The 13,190-nt window shown below is 45.6% G+C and overlaps 1 protein-coding gene across 1 annotated transcript in view; it reads left to right on the plus strand.

Annotated features, from left to right (window-relative positions):
• The window catches only part of PTPRT (protein tyrosine phosphatase receptor type T), a 795,219-nt gene that overhangs the window by 596,973 nt on the left and 185,056 nt on the right, over nucleotides 1-13,190 (plus strand). Inside the window, exon 15 of the mRNA XM_047852741.1 lies at nucleotides 6,835-6,891. Coding sequence (XP_047708697.1) covers nucleotides 6,835-6,891 — 57 coding nt within the window. The remainder of the gene's footprint in view (nucleotides 1-6,834; nucleotides 6,892-13,190) is intronic.

Here is a 13,190-nt window from a genome sequence, read left to right on the forward strand (position 1 = left end):
TGAGGCCACATAGATCCTGTCTGCCTTTCCTCCCTCCAGAAAATAAAATTTGCTTTCTCTGTGTCCCTCCGCCCCAATTAGGGTCAAGCAGGTACTTACTTGCCTGTCTGCCCTCTCCCTGTTGGAACCTCTCTGGCCACCAGCAGACAACAGCACTCCCATCTCTGGCACAAGCCAGGGAGGGAACACAGCTGGTTCTGCAGACTCCCGCTGGGTGCGCCCGAGTGGCAGTTAGAAAAATCAGCTTTGATTTGATTTGCAAACTGAGCCTAGTCATTGAGACAAAATAAATCCGGAAACCCATAAAGCCATTTGCAGAGTTGCTTTGCAGAAGACAGCCACAGTTTTAATCTAGTAAACACTCTCTAACGATCCCATTAAAACAGCCCCCTCAGAGTAGGTGCTGAAAGCTGAACTCCAGAATAATGAAGCATGAGATAAGGGGCCAATGTCACCAGTAGATCCATGCTGCCCTGTGGTGGTGATGGACTAAAACCATTGTCCCAATGGCAGTAGGCAAGAGACGTGGGCAATGGTCTTTTGTAAATGTGGTTTATTTTTATAATGGCTAAGCCTGAGGTGGAGCATTTCATCCAGCATTTTCTCTTCTCTCTTCATAATGGATTCTCACCCCTGCAGAGAGTGGCAGGACAATAAATACCCATTCTCTAGTGAGATGCCCTCATTTTGCAGATGCTAAGACTGGAGCCAGGAAGGGGAATGATGTGTCCATAGATTCCTTATCTGTAAGAATAACATGCCACAGGTGGTGTGAGAAGCCAAGCAAGATGTAGGTATTGTCTCCTATCAGATAGGAAATTCCCATCACCTGCCCTCCCCTCTGTTGACCCAATTCTATGCAGAAGGTTCTATCTTTATGAAGCTTCTTTGAGAGGTTGCATGGAATAATGGGGAATCAGAGTCACCTGGATTTAAATCCCACATCCTAAACTTAACTGTTTGACCTTGGGTAAGTCAACCTTTATGAGTCTATCACTTCACTTTTAGGCTGGAGATCATTCATTCTTTCTCATGATTATTTGAGGTAATGCACATAAAAGGTCAGGAATATAACAGATTATAAACATCTTTAGCTTCCCTCCTTCATTCTTCTGAACCTTCTCAGATAGGAGACCTGGAGACCCACCTCTCTCTCTGCTGTTCTCTAAGGAAGAAAACCCAAAGCCCAGGCTCTTGTCATTTCTCATACAATTTCACAAATCACACATTTATCAAATGCACTCAGGCTAGATCCAAAGTGCAGAAACAGGCACAGGAATGATGCTGGCCTCACTTCTTGGTATTTAACCTCTTCATCAATAGGTTGTTATGTTTAAATGAGATTCTACATAGCAATCATGTATTTTTATTGACTATAGCATTTTGCTCATGCACCTGCTGCCCTTTGACTGTAGCACTTTTCCTTTCCTTCTGATCTACCTAACAATTTCAGGAGGGACTCAGGACCACAGGATGCCCAAATCTAGCTGTGGTAGCTGAAGTAGAGACCCCAGTGAGGGATCACTTATGAGAGGCAAACTATAGTGAGTCAGTCTATTGGAAAACTCTTGACTCTTGTTCAGTCTTTAGAAATCCTGCCAGAATTTCAGAGGGAGAAGTCCAGGGTGTGTGCTTGGGGGTTAGAGTAGGGTGGTACTGTTTCTCTCTAGCCAAACCCAATAAGGTGAATTTTCCATAGTGAGGGTTCTCAGAATTGCTTGAGTATAACAGATCTCCTTGGCCCTTGGCCCCTTTTATTCTTACCCAGTGTCTTCTAGGCCCTAAAATTCCAAAGGAATAATTTGGCTTTTCCTGAAGGTTTTGTGACAAGATAGAAGAAGAAGATTATATCATAAGTAGACCAAAATAACCCAAAGATGACATTCACGTTAATATTTTTCTTTCTACAACCACTGACACATCTCTCTAGTCTTCTTTTGTCCTTACCCTATCCCTTCTCTCTAGACTGTTCATACTTCTCTCTCTCTCACACACACACACACACACATACACACCTTTTCCCCCACCCCACTCAGGAAGACAAAGCTGGAGCAATAGAGTCCAGGAAAACAAAACCAACACCAACACTTGCCCTTCAAGCATGTCCTCGGGAAGCCTCAGTTCATCCCTATGAACTACAAATGAGAATTATCTACCCAAGACCTGAGACACCTGAGTTGACCTTAGCTCAAATCTGATGCTCCAGAGCAACTGTATCTCACAAAGGGATAGGAGGAATTTTAAAATCATGAGTCAGAGAAAGAGGAAAATGTTTCTGGAGACAGGGTTAGAAATAAAGAGAATAAAGCTCTATTAGAGCTTTCTCTGAAGGGGTTTCAATGTAGTGTTGAAAGGGGGGGTGAAGAGGGCTAGCAAAAATTAACCATCTGTGATACCAGTCATGGTACTATGGTGCTGTGTACCAGTCATAAGGCTGTGTATGTTGACATGAGTTTATAATGAGATGATAGAATCAAAGCCTGGCATGTATTACACACTAAATAAATAGTGATCATCATTATTACCCTTACTCAAGAAATGAAGCAGTATAATCCCAGAAGGGTTGAATAAAGAACACAAGGTTCCACAGAATTGCAGCTGAGTTCTAACTCCAAAGCTCATGGCATTCCCATGACACCATTTTGAATCTTGTCAATGACATAGACGGTGTGAGATTCTGTGAGTCAGAGTCCCCTATCTCCTATTTGTTAACCCCTTCTCATGACTCTATTCCAATAATAGTCGATAATAGAATATTTAGAGCATGATGGGTCTTTTGTTTCTCTTTGGCGGTGTCCAGGCTAAGTCCTGAGATCTGTAGCAGACCTGGTGCCTCAAGGAGCCCTCAGCTTTTTACACTACTATAATATATTGAAACTAATAAACCAAGAAATTAGTTTGCCTTCAAGGTTATCTATTCTAGTGTCATCTTTAGTCCATCAGCATCTCTTTCTATTCAACATTCTTTGCTTGAGAAGGAAATAGAAGTCAAAAATCAGAAAAGAAGTCTGAAGCACTTATAATTCTGATCTTCTTCTTTGCACAATCTTAATATTTTTATCAATATTAATATATATGAATGGGGGCTGGAAACTATGGAGAGAGCAGGGTCATGAATCCTCTAACAGAAAATCCATATGATGTGGGAACCAGATGGCAGAAGAGAAAGCAAGGGATTACTACCTTTTCTTCTGCAGGATTAGTTAGGATAGGTCAGGCTTAGCTGCAATAACAAATTAATACCCAAGTATCAGTAGCTTAATATCAGAAAGTTTTCTTTGTTGTTATGCCATATAGAATATATGTGGTCTCAAAAGATGCCATATTAGGGAAGAGAAAGTATGGGGATAGTAACCTGGATCTTGAATACCTCACTTGGAAATGACTCTAGTCACTTCTGCTTACATGGCTCTGATGAGGCTTGGATTCTTCTGTGTGACTAAGAAGGAGTGATAGGCCAGGCACAAGTAAACACTAGTCATCTCTACACAATATTATGAGCTCTTTTCCTGTTTCCACTTCCCTTTGTGTCCTGCTGAGACCCATTATCCATCGCCCGTCTTCTGCTACTGTACCCACTAGAGAGACGTCTTCCCATCCCAACACCTATGCAGCTGTGTCTGCCCTTCATAGCTAAGCACTCCTACCCAGCAGAGTTGGAGCCCTAGGTGGTAGAGTGGGGAGGCTCCTCTGGGCCTGTCAACCAAACTAAGGCTTTAACTTTTTTTTTAATTGATTTAATCCTTAAAAGAACTTCATGAGATACTTATTAGTATTCCCATTTTATGGGTAGGGAATTGAAACTCATAAGTGTAATTTTCCAAATGACACAGCTAGTAGGTAAATACTAAACCAGAATTTCATTTCTTCATTTAATTTTCCATAGATATATATTGAGTGCAACTTAGTATTGACAGTGGCCTCTTGTCCCATAGAGGTTAAGAAATTTGTCTTTGGATTTGGACAGTCTTTGATTCTAGGCTAGAAGAGGCACTTAACTGCTCTGTGTCTTGTTTTCCTCATCTGTAAAACCATGACAATAGCACCACTTATTTTATGGGACTAATGTAAGAATTCAATGGGCTAATGCATATAAAGTGCTTAGTGCAATGCCAAGCTTATAATAAGCACTCAATGGGTAGCTAGTGGAACAACAAAAAGATAAATTATATCAATATAGCATGATAAGGGCTGTGATAAAGGTAAATCCAGGATACTGTGGGAGCAGAGAAGGGAAACATAAATCACTTTAGGGTGTGCATTCTCAGGTACGTGGTTACTGAGACAAGTTTTAAAAGAGTGACAGTTATCATATTGAACAAGGCTGGAGAGTAAGGCAGGGAAGTCTTCTGAGTTGAGGAAGTAGCATGTGCAGATCTTGGAGGCAAGAAAGCATGCCACTGAACTTGAATGGGTCAAAGCAAACAGACAGATGCCAGTGTGACCAGAGGGCAGGAGTGAACAGAGGTGGAGGCTGAAGTGGCAAGCAAGGCCAGGACACCAAGGACTCAGCATAGCCCCATAATATATGTGATATATATATATCATATATATATATACACACACATATATATGTATATGTGTATATATATACATATATGTATATATGTATATGTGTGTATGTATATGTATATATATATGTGTGTGTGTGTGTATATATATATATATATATATATATATATATATACATAGTCCTGAGACTGTGGGAGCCCTCTTGGAGGTGCTTAAGCAAACTGCCTTTGTCCGAAGGCCACCCTAGTTATAGCTTAGAAGATGGATCAGAGATGGGGTTTCAGAGCACAGACAAGGTGGGAGCATGGGAGAACAGGTAGAAGCCACTGAAATGGGACAAGTGAGAACATTTGAGTCATGTCTTCTCAAGCTTTCTGTTTCTTTTTCTGACATGCATGCAAGCCATATCCTGCCTACCTCAAAGGTGGGGGAAAATTAATAAAAATAGCCACTTAGACTAGGGGTTGGCAGACTTTCTGTAAAGGGCCAGATAGTAGGTATTTTCAGTTTTGCAAGGCCTGTGGTGTCTGTCACACCTACGTAGCTTTGTCATTGCAGCACAGAAAGCAGCGAAATAAATATAAAATGAGAGTGTGACTATGTTCCAATAAAACTTTATTTCTGGACATTGAAATGTGGATTTTGTATAATTTTTGTACACCATAAAGTATTACTCTTCCTTTTGTTTCTTTGTCCCCCAACCATTTAAAAATATAAAAACCATTCCTAGCACATGGCCACACAGGGAACCGTGGGAAGCTGGATTTGACCCATGAGCCATAGTTTACTGACCTCTTAGTATGTGCTTTGAAAATGGCACAGTTCTTCATACCTTAAAGGGAGGAATATTATGATGACAACTAAGTGGTAGTTACATTTTATAGTATTTCATGACCTCGATCAAGCTTGGTATTTGTGTGAATTTTTGAAATTATGTATTTCCTATTTACCAGTTGGTGTGGAACACCCTACCTCTCTCTCCATTTGCATAAGGGCTTTATACGGTTTTGTTGATGAATCAGTAGAGGAACATGCAGCCTTTTACCAAGCATAAGACACCTTACTGCCTTTTGTATCATTTTCTTTATAAAGACAAGTGGTTGGTCTCAGAGGGCAGGAGCATTAGTCATGCAAACCAGGGTTGGAATACTGCATCTGCCAGTTGCTAGTTGTGTGATCTTGAGCAAGTTACAGTAGTTCTCTGGTTCATGTATTCACTTGTCCATTTATCCAACAAATATTCACAGAGTACTTACTACATGCCGGGTACGAGATTGCCTAGTAAATGGAACGCTGTGACTACCTTCAAGGAATTTACAGAATCAAGGAGAAGTCAGCCATTAATAACACGGGAAGGTTTATCACTGTATAAAGGGAAGACTAGGGTGTGATGGGAAAACAGAGCGGGCCATCTTCTCCATACATGGTGAGATGCTCAAGACTCCCAATAAAGGAATTCCAAACTGATTTCCTGGAGGATGAACAGTTGCCAGCCAGGTAAAGGGGCAGGAAGGGAGTGCATTCCACACGAGGTGATGAGGCTGGATAAGGCCTACAGATAAGAAGGTAGGGGGCTGTTGATAACAGAGAAGATTTCATTGCCCTTTGGGCAGAGAGCGTGGACCAACAGGCAAGGATCTGTCATTGAGGGTCTGTGAGCTGGTGGAGGGGATTTGACATTTACCTTTCTCATGCCCTTCAGCTGAAGGGTGGAGAGTGGATTGATAGGGGGCAAGACCGGAGACAGGAAGACCAACAGGAGGCTGCTTAGGTAATCCCCAGTGAAATATGAGGGTGGCTTCAACCAAGAGGAAATGAAATTGGAGAGAAGGAGGAGGAGGCGTCCAGAACCTTCCTGGAATATAATAACTAAGGCATGCTGAGTAATTAGAAGTGGGAGGTCAGTAAAAAGGAGGGGTAAAGGATGACTCCCAGATTGCTAGACCGAGGCGCTACGTGGGTGGGGCCACCATTTACTAAGAAAGCAGAGACTGGGAGAGAAGACACCAAGTGGAAAGATGATGCGTTCATTTGTAATAATACCGACCTTTCTGGGATGCTCTCAGTCTCAGAAACATTGTGTGTGAGGCACCTGGCATGTCGTGGGGCCTTGATAAATGCTGAATCTTATTCTCGTTTCATTTTTAAAAATCTTTTTCGGGCCTTGTTGTGTTAGATCACGATGTTCTTTTGCTGTTTAGTGTGAGCTCTTCAGAGCCACAAGAACTATGGTTTTGTTCACCGTGCCACACGTTTTCATGTGTGTTTCTTTCTCTCCTTCTCTTCTGCATGCTGCCTGGGGACTGGCTTCCTTGTGGTCAGCACCAATGGGCAGCGCCCAGGTGACCCCGGGGACTCCACTCTGCCTCCTCACCACAGGTGACCATCAGAGCCCTGGGCGGGTGGGAAGGGATTGAGAGTGGCCCATGCTCAGGGCATCCTCCAGGCCAGGTGCCCCAGAGAGGAACTGGCAGTCCCTCCACCCCACCCATCCATCTACCCACCTATTCTTCCAGCCACCCACCCATTCACCCATCCACCCATCTCTCCATCCCTCCTTTCATATGCATCTATCCACTCATCCATTCTAATGCTTACTACTAAGTACCTGCTGTGTGCCAGGCGCTGTTGCAGGCATTGAGGCATACAACGATGAGGCAAAAAAGACATGTTCCTGTGACTTTCTGGGAAGGGAAAGAGCCACACAAATCAATGTACAACTGTAACCATGAGTAGTGCCACAAACGAGAGGTATGTGGTGTTCAAAATAGACAAACACATATACCTGGAGCAAAGGGAGTGTGTCCCCAGGAAGTGACAACTTAGCTGTGGTCTGAGGTTAGGGAAGAAGTTGACCTACTACGTCTGTGCTTAGGAAGTAAGTAGATCAGGCTGTGATCCCAGGCCTACTATTTGTCCCAGACAGGCCCTTTATTTTTTTTTAACGTTTATTTATTTATTTTTGAGAGAGAGAGAGAGAGCGAGCAAGCACGCATGCATGCACACAAGTCGGGGAGGGGCAGAGAGAGAGGGAGACACAGAATCTGAAGTGGGCCCCAGGCTCCAGGCTCCAGGCTCCAGGCTCCAAGCTCCGAGCTGTCAGCGTAGAACCCGATGCAGGGCTCAAATCCACAAACCGTGAGATCATGACCTGAGCCAAAGTTGGATGCTTAACTGACTGAGCCACCCAGGCACCCCTGGGACAACCCCTTTCAGTGTGATGATCTCAACTTCTCCTATGTGTGAAGCAGGAGTAATCATGGTTACCTCTTAGGGGGCGCCATTTTCTCGCAGTCTCTGCACAGGCAGCGTCTTCTGGAGGTGTATTCCAAAACCATACAAGATGACGAGTGTAAGAAGGGCTGGTATGGGAGTGCCCAGTCCAGAGTAGGTATATGTTTGAAGTAAATACCAGCCCCTTCTATCAAATACACTGCAGTTTGATCTCATGTCGCATAAACATCCATTGCTCTTCAGAGACTGGGCTGCAGAGCCCATCTGTGTCAGAGGCTAATGCCCATTTCAGGGCCTGATAGACAAGGGATGCTGCTGACCTAGAGATTCTACCTCAGGGGCTCATTCTTGTCATTACAGTCGTTGGCGATTTCAAATCTTTTACTGTCACCTCTCTCAGTTGTTGCTCAGACAATGGCCTCCTCTCTACTGGTCCCTGACTGGCTAGTTTGTCATAGGGGGAAAGGGGGTGCGGCAGGCAGTCATGACAGGAGTCTGGCCATCCAGTACCTCACAATCCTCTACTGTCCACCCCCTTTCCCAAATTCAGAAATATCACTGCTGGGGCACCTGGGTGGCTCAGTTGCTTAAGCATCCAACTCCTGATTTTGGCTTAGATCGTGATCTCATGGTTCCTCAGTTCAAGCCCCATGTCAGGCTTTGTGCTGACAACGTAGAGCCTGCTTAGGATTCTCTCTCTCCCTCTCTCTCTCTCTGCTCCTCCCCCATTCATGTTCTCCCTCCTTCCCTCCCTCCCTCTCCACACACACACATACACACACACACACACACACACGCACTCTCTCAAGATAAATAAACATTAAAAAAAAAAAGAAATAGCACTGCTAACGAATGTCTCTGGGTTCTCTAGACACAGAGCCTGAGATAGGGATTCTTGTGCAAATCATTCATGGAGGAGTATTCTCAGAAGAAAGTGAGGAAGACAGGGTAGGGCAGGGAAGAAACTAAGGGAGGATGTGGAGGCCTGTGTCAGCCTGAGCCCACAGGGGCCTCTGGAGTGTGGGCGCTGCCCCCACCTTGAAGTCAGGGGCCAGCAGTTGTGCCACTGTGTCAGCCAGCCATTGGCCACGGGCTCCTGTGCGAGTGCACAGCCTCCTAGAGAGGCAGCTCACCTCCGCCTTACGGCACTTCTGCCGAGAAGGAGGTATCTGTGAACCTTTAGCAGCCAGCACGCTTGGCAGATAGAGATGAGGTGCACCAGCCCTGGAGAGGAGATCTGGGCAGACCCTCCATGTAGCATTTGCTACAGCCCGGCCCAGCTTTCCTCCATAGCCACCTCCATAGCTCAGCGTGTCACTGCCCACGCCCCAGGAGTGTCCTCCTAGCCACTCATTACCTGTGTGACTTTAAGCAAGTTGCATTGGCTTTTTTCACCTGCAAATCTAATTGTCACACTTCACAGTCATTTTACCGATGACTATTAGGGGACCCTGGAGAGTGCCCTGCTCCACAGCAGCACATAGTAGGCCTTCAGGAAATGTCAGTCTCCTACTATCCCCCCATCATAGGCCCACCAGCCTCACCCTCACTCTCACCCCCAGGGCTGTGTGGTCAGAGTGAGGGGCCAGTGACTCCACCCCCGTGCCCACACCCACTTTACTGAGAAACCGTGCTTCTCCAGAGCAGGTGAGGGAGCTCCATTTCCACTGGGCCATTGTTCTCTGGGATCTATTCAAGTCGAGCAGCCTGATAATGTTTTCTTTAAACAGAGCCAATTCTGTATCAGGCACATTTGTTCTTACCTCCTGCCTCTGAGGTGTCTGAATGTTCCTCCTCTGACAGGTTTATTTCATCGTGTTCCATTGGTTTCTCGGCCTCATTTGATGGGTGAGGTGCCTGCGAGTGTTTCTCTTTGAGCAGAATGTCCCTTTCAAAGGGTGTTTTTGTTAATGCTCTTCCCCTGGTAGCAATAAGGGCTGGTGTAAATAATAACTGTCGGATGTGAATGACGAGGAGTTTAGACCGTGAGCGCAGGCTGCCTCATTTCAGATCAGCAGCAGCTCGGAGAACTGTGGAGCCACGTTGTGTGTCAGGGACAGGCCGGCATTTGGAGTCGAGGCTGTGTTCAGCTCTCGGCTCTGCCCCAGTTCTGGCCTGGCGATGGTGGGCAAGCGGTTTCTTTTCTCTGGGCTCCCTTCTTTTCCGGACAAGTGGGGATAGCAGTGCACCCGGCCATAGTTAATGGGGAGAGCGAAATATGATAGCAGCCTTAGCTTCCTTGCTCAGCTAACTCTGACTAGCTCTTCAGGTCTCTGACTTCCTGACCTCACCTTCAGAGAATCTATGTTCAGGGACAGGGCTTGTCACCCTCGGCACTAGGGACACTTGGGGTGGGCAATTCTCTGTGGTGGGGGGCTGCCATGTGCGTGTTAGGATGGTCAGCGGCACCTCCGGCTTCTACCCACTAGATGCCAGTAGCACTTCGTCCCTCAATTATGACAGCCAACTATATCTCCAGACAGTCCCCCCGGTCCCCTGAGGGACAGTAGCTCCCCCTCTTGAAATCCTTCAGAGCTGCAATGTTCAATAAACATAGAACTTGAACCATGTCTGTAACTTTACATTTTTACAGAAGTGTTTATTTTTGAGAGAGAGAGAGAGAGAGAGAGAGAGAGAGAGAGAGAGAGCGAGCCCGTGCAAGAGCAGGGGAGAGGCAGTTGGGGAGGGGGGGGGTGGCGGGGACAGAGGATCCAAAGTAGGTTCTGTGCTGACAGCAGAGAGCCTGATATGGGGCTCGGACTCATAAACCATGGGATCATGACCTGAACCGAGACACCCCTATAATTTTACATTTTTTTAGAGTCACATTAAAAAAGAAAAAAATAACAGATGAAATTAATTTTACTAGGTATTGTTTAATCCAATGCATATAAAACATCATTTTAACATGCAGTTATTATTTTAAAATCACTAGTGAAAGGTATTTTATGTTCTTTTTGCCCTAAGTCTTTGAAATCTGGTATACATTTTACACTTAGAGCACTTCTCAATTCAGATGCTACATTTCAAACAGTTAAAATGAAATATCACCCTAAAAAGATAAACATTGTGTTTAACAAGTAAACATATTTTAAACTAGCATAGTTTTAAAATTTAAATTAGTTAAAATAAGTAATAAAATAAGTTTAAAAACTCAGTTCCTCAGCCACACTAGCCACATTTCAGATGCTTGGTAACCACATGTGGCTTAGTGGCTACCATTCTGGACAGTGCAGATCTAGAGGTAAAAAAAATGTCTTGATCATCTTTGTGCCTAGTCATTGAACAGAAGTGTATATTCACAGAGTAGTGGCTCAGGAAATGTTCAATTACTTGATTCAGATTTCACACACACACACACACACACACACTTGACAATGTCTGGAAATGCATTTGGTTGTCACAAGTGGGTTTGAGGGTAGAGAACAGGGATGCTGGCCTTGAAAAAATAAGGTAAAATCTCTCGTGGCCAGTGTTGGATGTCTTTCTGTTGTTGACTTGAGGCTGCAGTGGACAGATGACTAGCTCACATTTCACCTGAAGGACTTGGGGTGTCACAGGTCCACCATGAGAGAAAGAATGCCCCTTCTCTGCCCCTGCAGTAACTGAGCCATGCCTCCAGTCTGAACCGCTGGGTCCATTTGGAGGCTGGAGTGATGCACTAACTGTCTGCCTGAGCCGAACCCCTGTCAGACTCCAATTCACTACCTTGGCTCTTCCCAGTGCCCACTGTCAGTCTGTCACAAGGAGAAGGGCTTTGGGACAAGCCCTCATATGGAGATTCTGTTCCTTAAAACTGGGGGAACTTGGGCAAATCATTCAGCCTTGCTGATCCCAGGTCCTCATCCATGAAATGATGTGGAAGAGTCCCACCCCTGGGACTCGTGGCGATGGTCATCAGAGAAAATGGATGCGTTTCTAGCATGGCTCCTGCTTAAGGGGGTGTCAGATACACCTCCCCTCTATTGTTCCTTTCTTTCCCGTTCACTTCATGTTGAAACCCTCTATTGTTGTTTTCCTGGCAGTTTTTAAAATCAGAGCCTTGCCGCAGTAACAGGATTCAGGCCATAAAACACTTCTCTGAGATTGCTTTGCAACTGCTTCTAAAGCCACCTTCCCAGGGCCAGCTTATAAATTCTGGACTAGGTAGACTTTGAGCCTTTGAGACAAAAGTGTGTGGGCCCAGAGCAGATGGGGAGGCAGCGCAGCAGCCTCCTGAGGGCTCCGCTCGGTGCCTGGTGGCTTAGGCAGACTGGGACACCCTGGGGCCTCAGGGACCCCCGCAGGGATGCTATGCCCCCTGGCAAGGATTGAGGGATGGTATGAGAACAGGAGCTGGAAGCATTAGGACCAGATGTAGTGCTCTGGAAAAGGCTGAAACCCAAGCACCTACAGTGACAGACTGTGCTTGGTGGACCCACAGCTGAGACAGCCTGCCAGATTGGCTGGAGAGAGGCAGCAGCTCTTGGGGAGGCGGGGCGGGGGGGAGGGAGCTTCAGGGATGTCTAGCAAGATGAGGAAAAGAACAATGAAACAAGCCAGGTGTGTTACAGACTTCCTTCATCCTGTGGCATGTGCAGAGGGCTTCACATCATTAATGCAGTTAAGCTTTCCACCAACTCTACCCCATAGGGTGCTATTAGCATCCTCATTTACAGATGAGGAAACTGAGGCTCTGATGATTGAAAATCACACAGCTCAGAAATGATAAAGCCAGGAACTGAACCTAGATTTCTCTGGAGAGTCTGTACTCTTACCCACCATGCTGTGTGCCCATGGTCACCATTAGTGGATACCGATTATGGGCCAAGAACCAGGAAATACCATAGCAAAGGGGCTCAGGACTGTGCTTCAAAACCACATAATGACTAGCCCTGGGACTTTGAGCCGCAGAGAGGTTACAATTGTCCTATTTCCTTATAGGCAAAATGGGGATACTAATAATAACTATTGTTAAGAGGAATAAATGAGATAATACATTTTGAGTGCTTAAACTTGTGCTGTTGCTTTTATTATTATCATAAACCCATTTTACAGATGAGGAAATTGAGGTCCAAATAGGAGGAAGCAGCCAAGCTCACCTGTGCCATGGCATCCTGTGCCATGTTCACACTGATTACATCAGCAGGGCCTGCCTTCTCACAGCCCCTCCCTTTGCTGTGATGCTCTCCCTCTGTTGTCTACCTTACTCACCCGTTACGATCAAGTCTATACAAAACCTTCCCTGACCCCCACTGTCTCGGGCTACACTGAGCGGCGATGCTCAACTGGCCAGGCCAGTGTATACAGAGGATCCCCTGAGTCAGCCCCGAGTGAGGGGCCTCATCAACATGGCCACATTCACACCCCAACCACACTTTCTTGGAGCTGTGTGGTTTCTGTCACTTCTTAGCCTGTGCCCAGACACATACAGTGGTCATTTACACAACCCCATGCATGAGCAG

The sequence above is a fragment of the Prionailurus viverrinus genome, chromosome A3, assembly GCF_022837055.1.
Source record: "Prionailurus viverrinus isolate Anna chromosome A3, UM_Priviv_1.0, whole genome shotgun sequence".
Taxonomy (NCBI): Eukaryota; Metazoa; Chordata; class Mammalia; order Carnivora; family Felidae; genus Prionailurus; species Prionailurus viverrinus.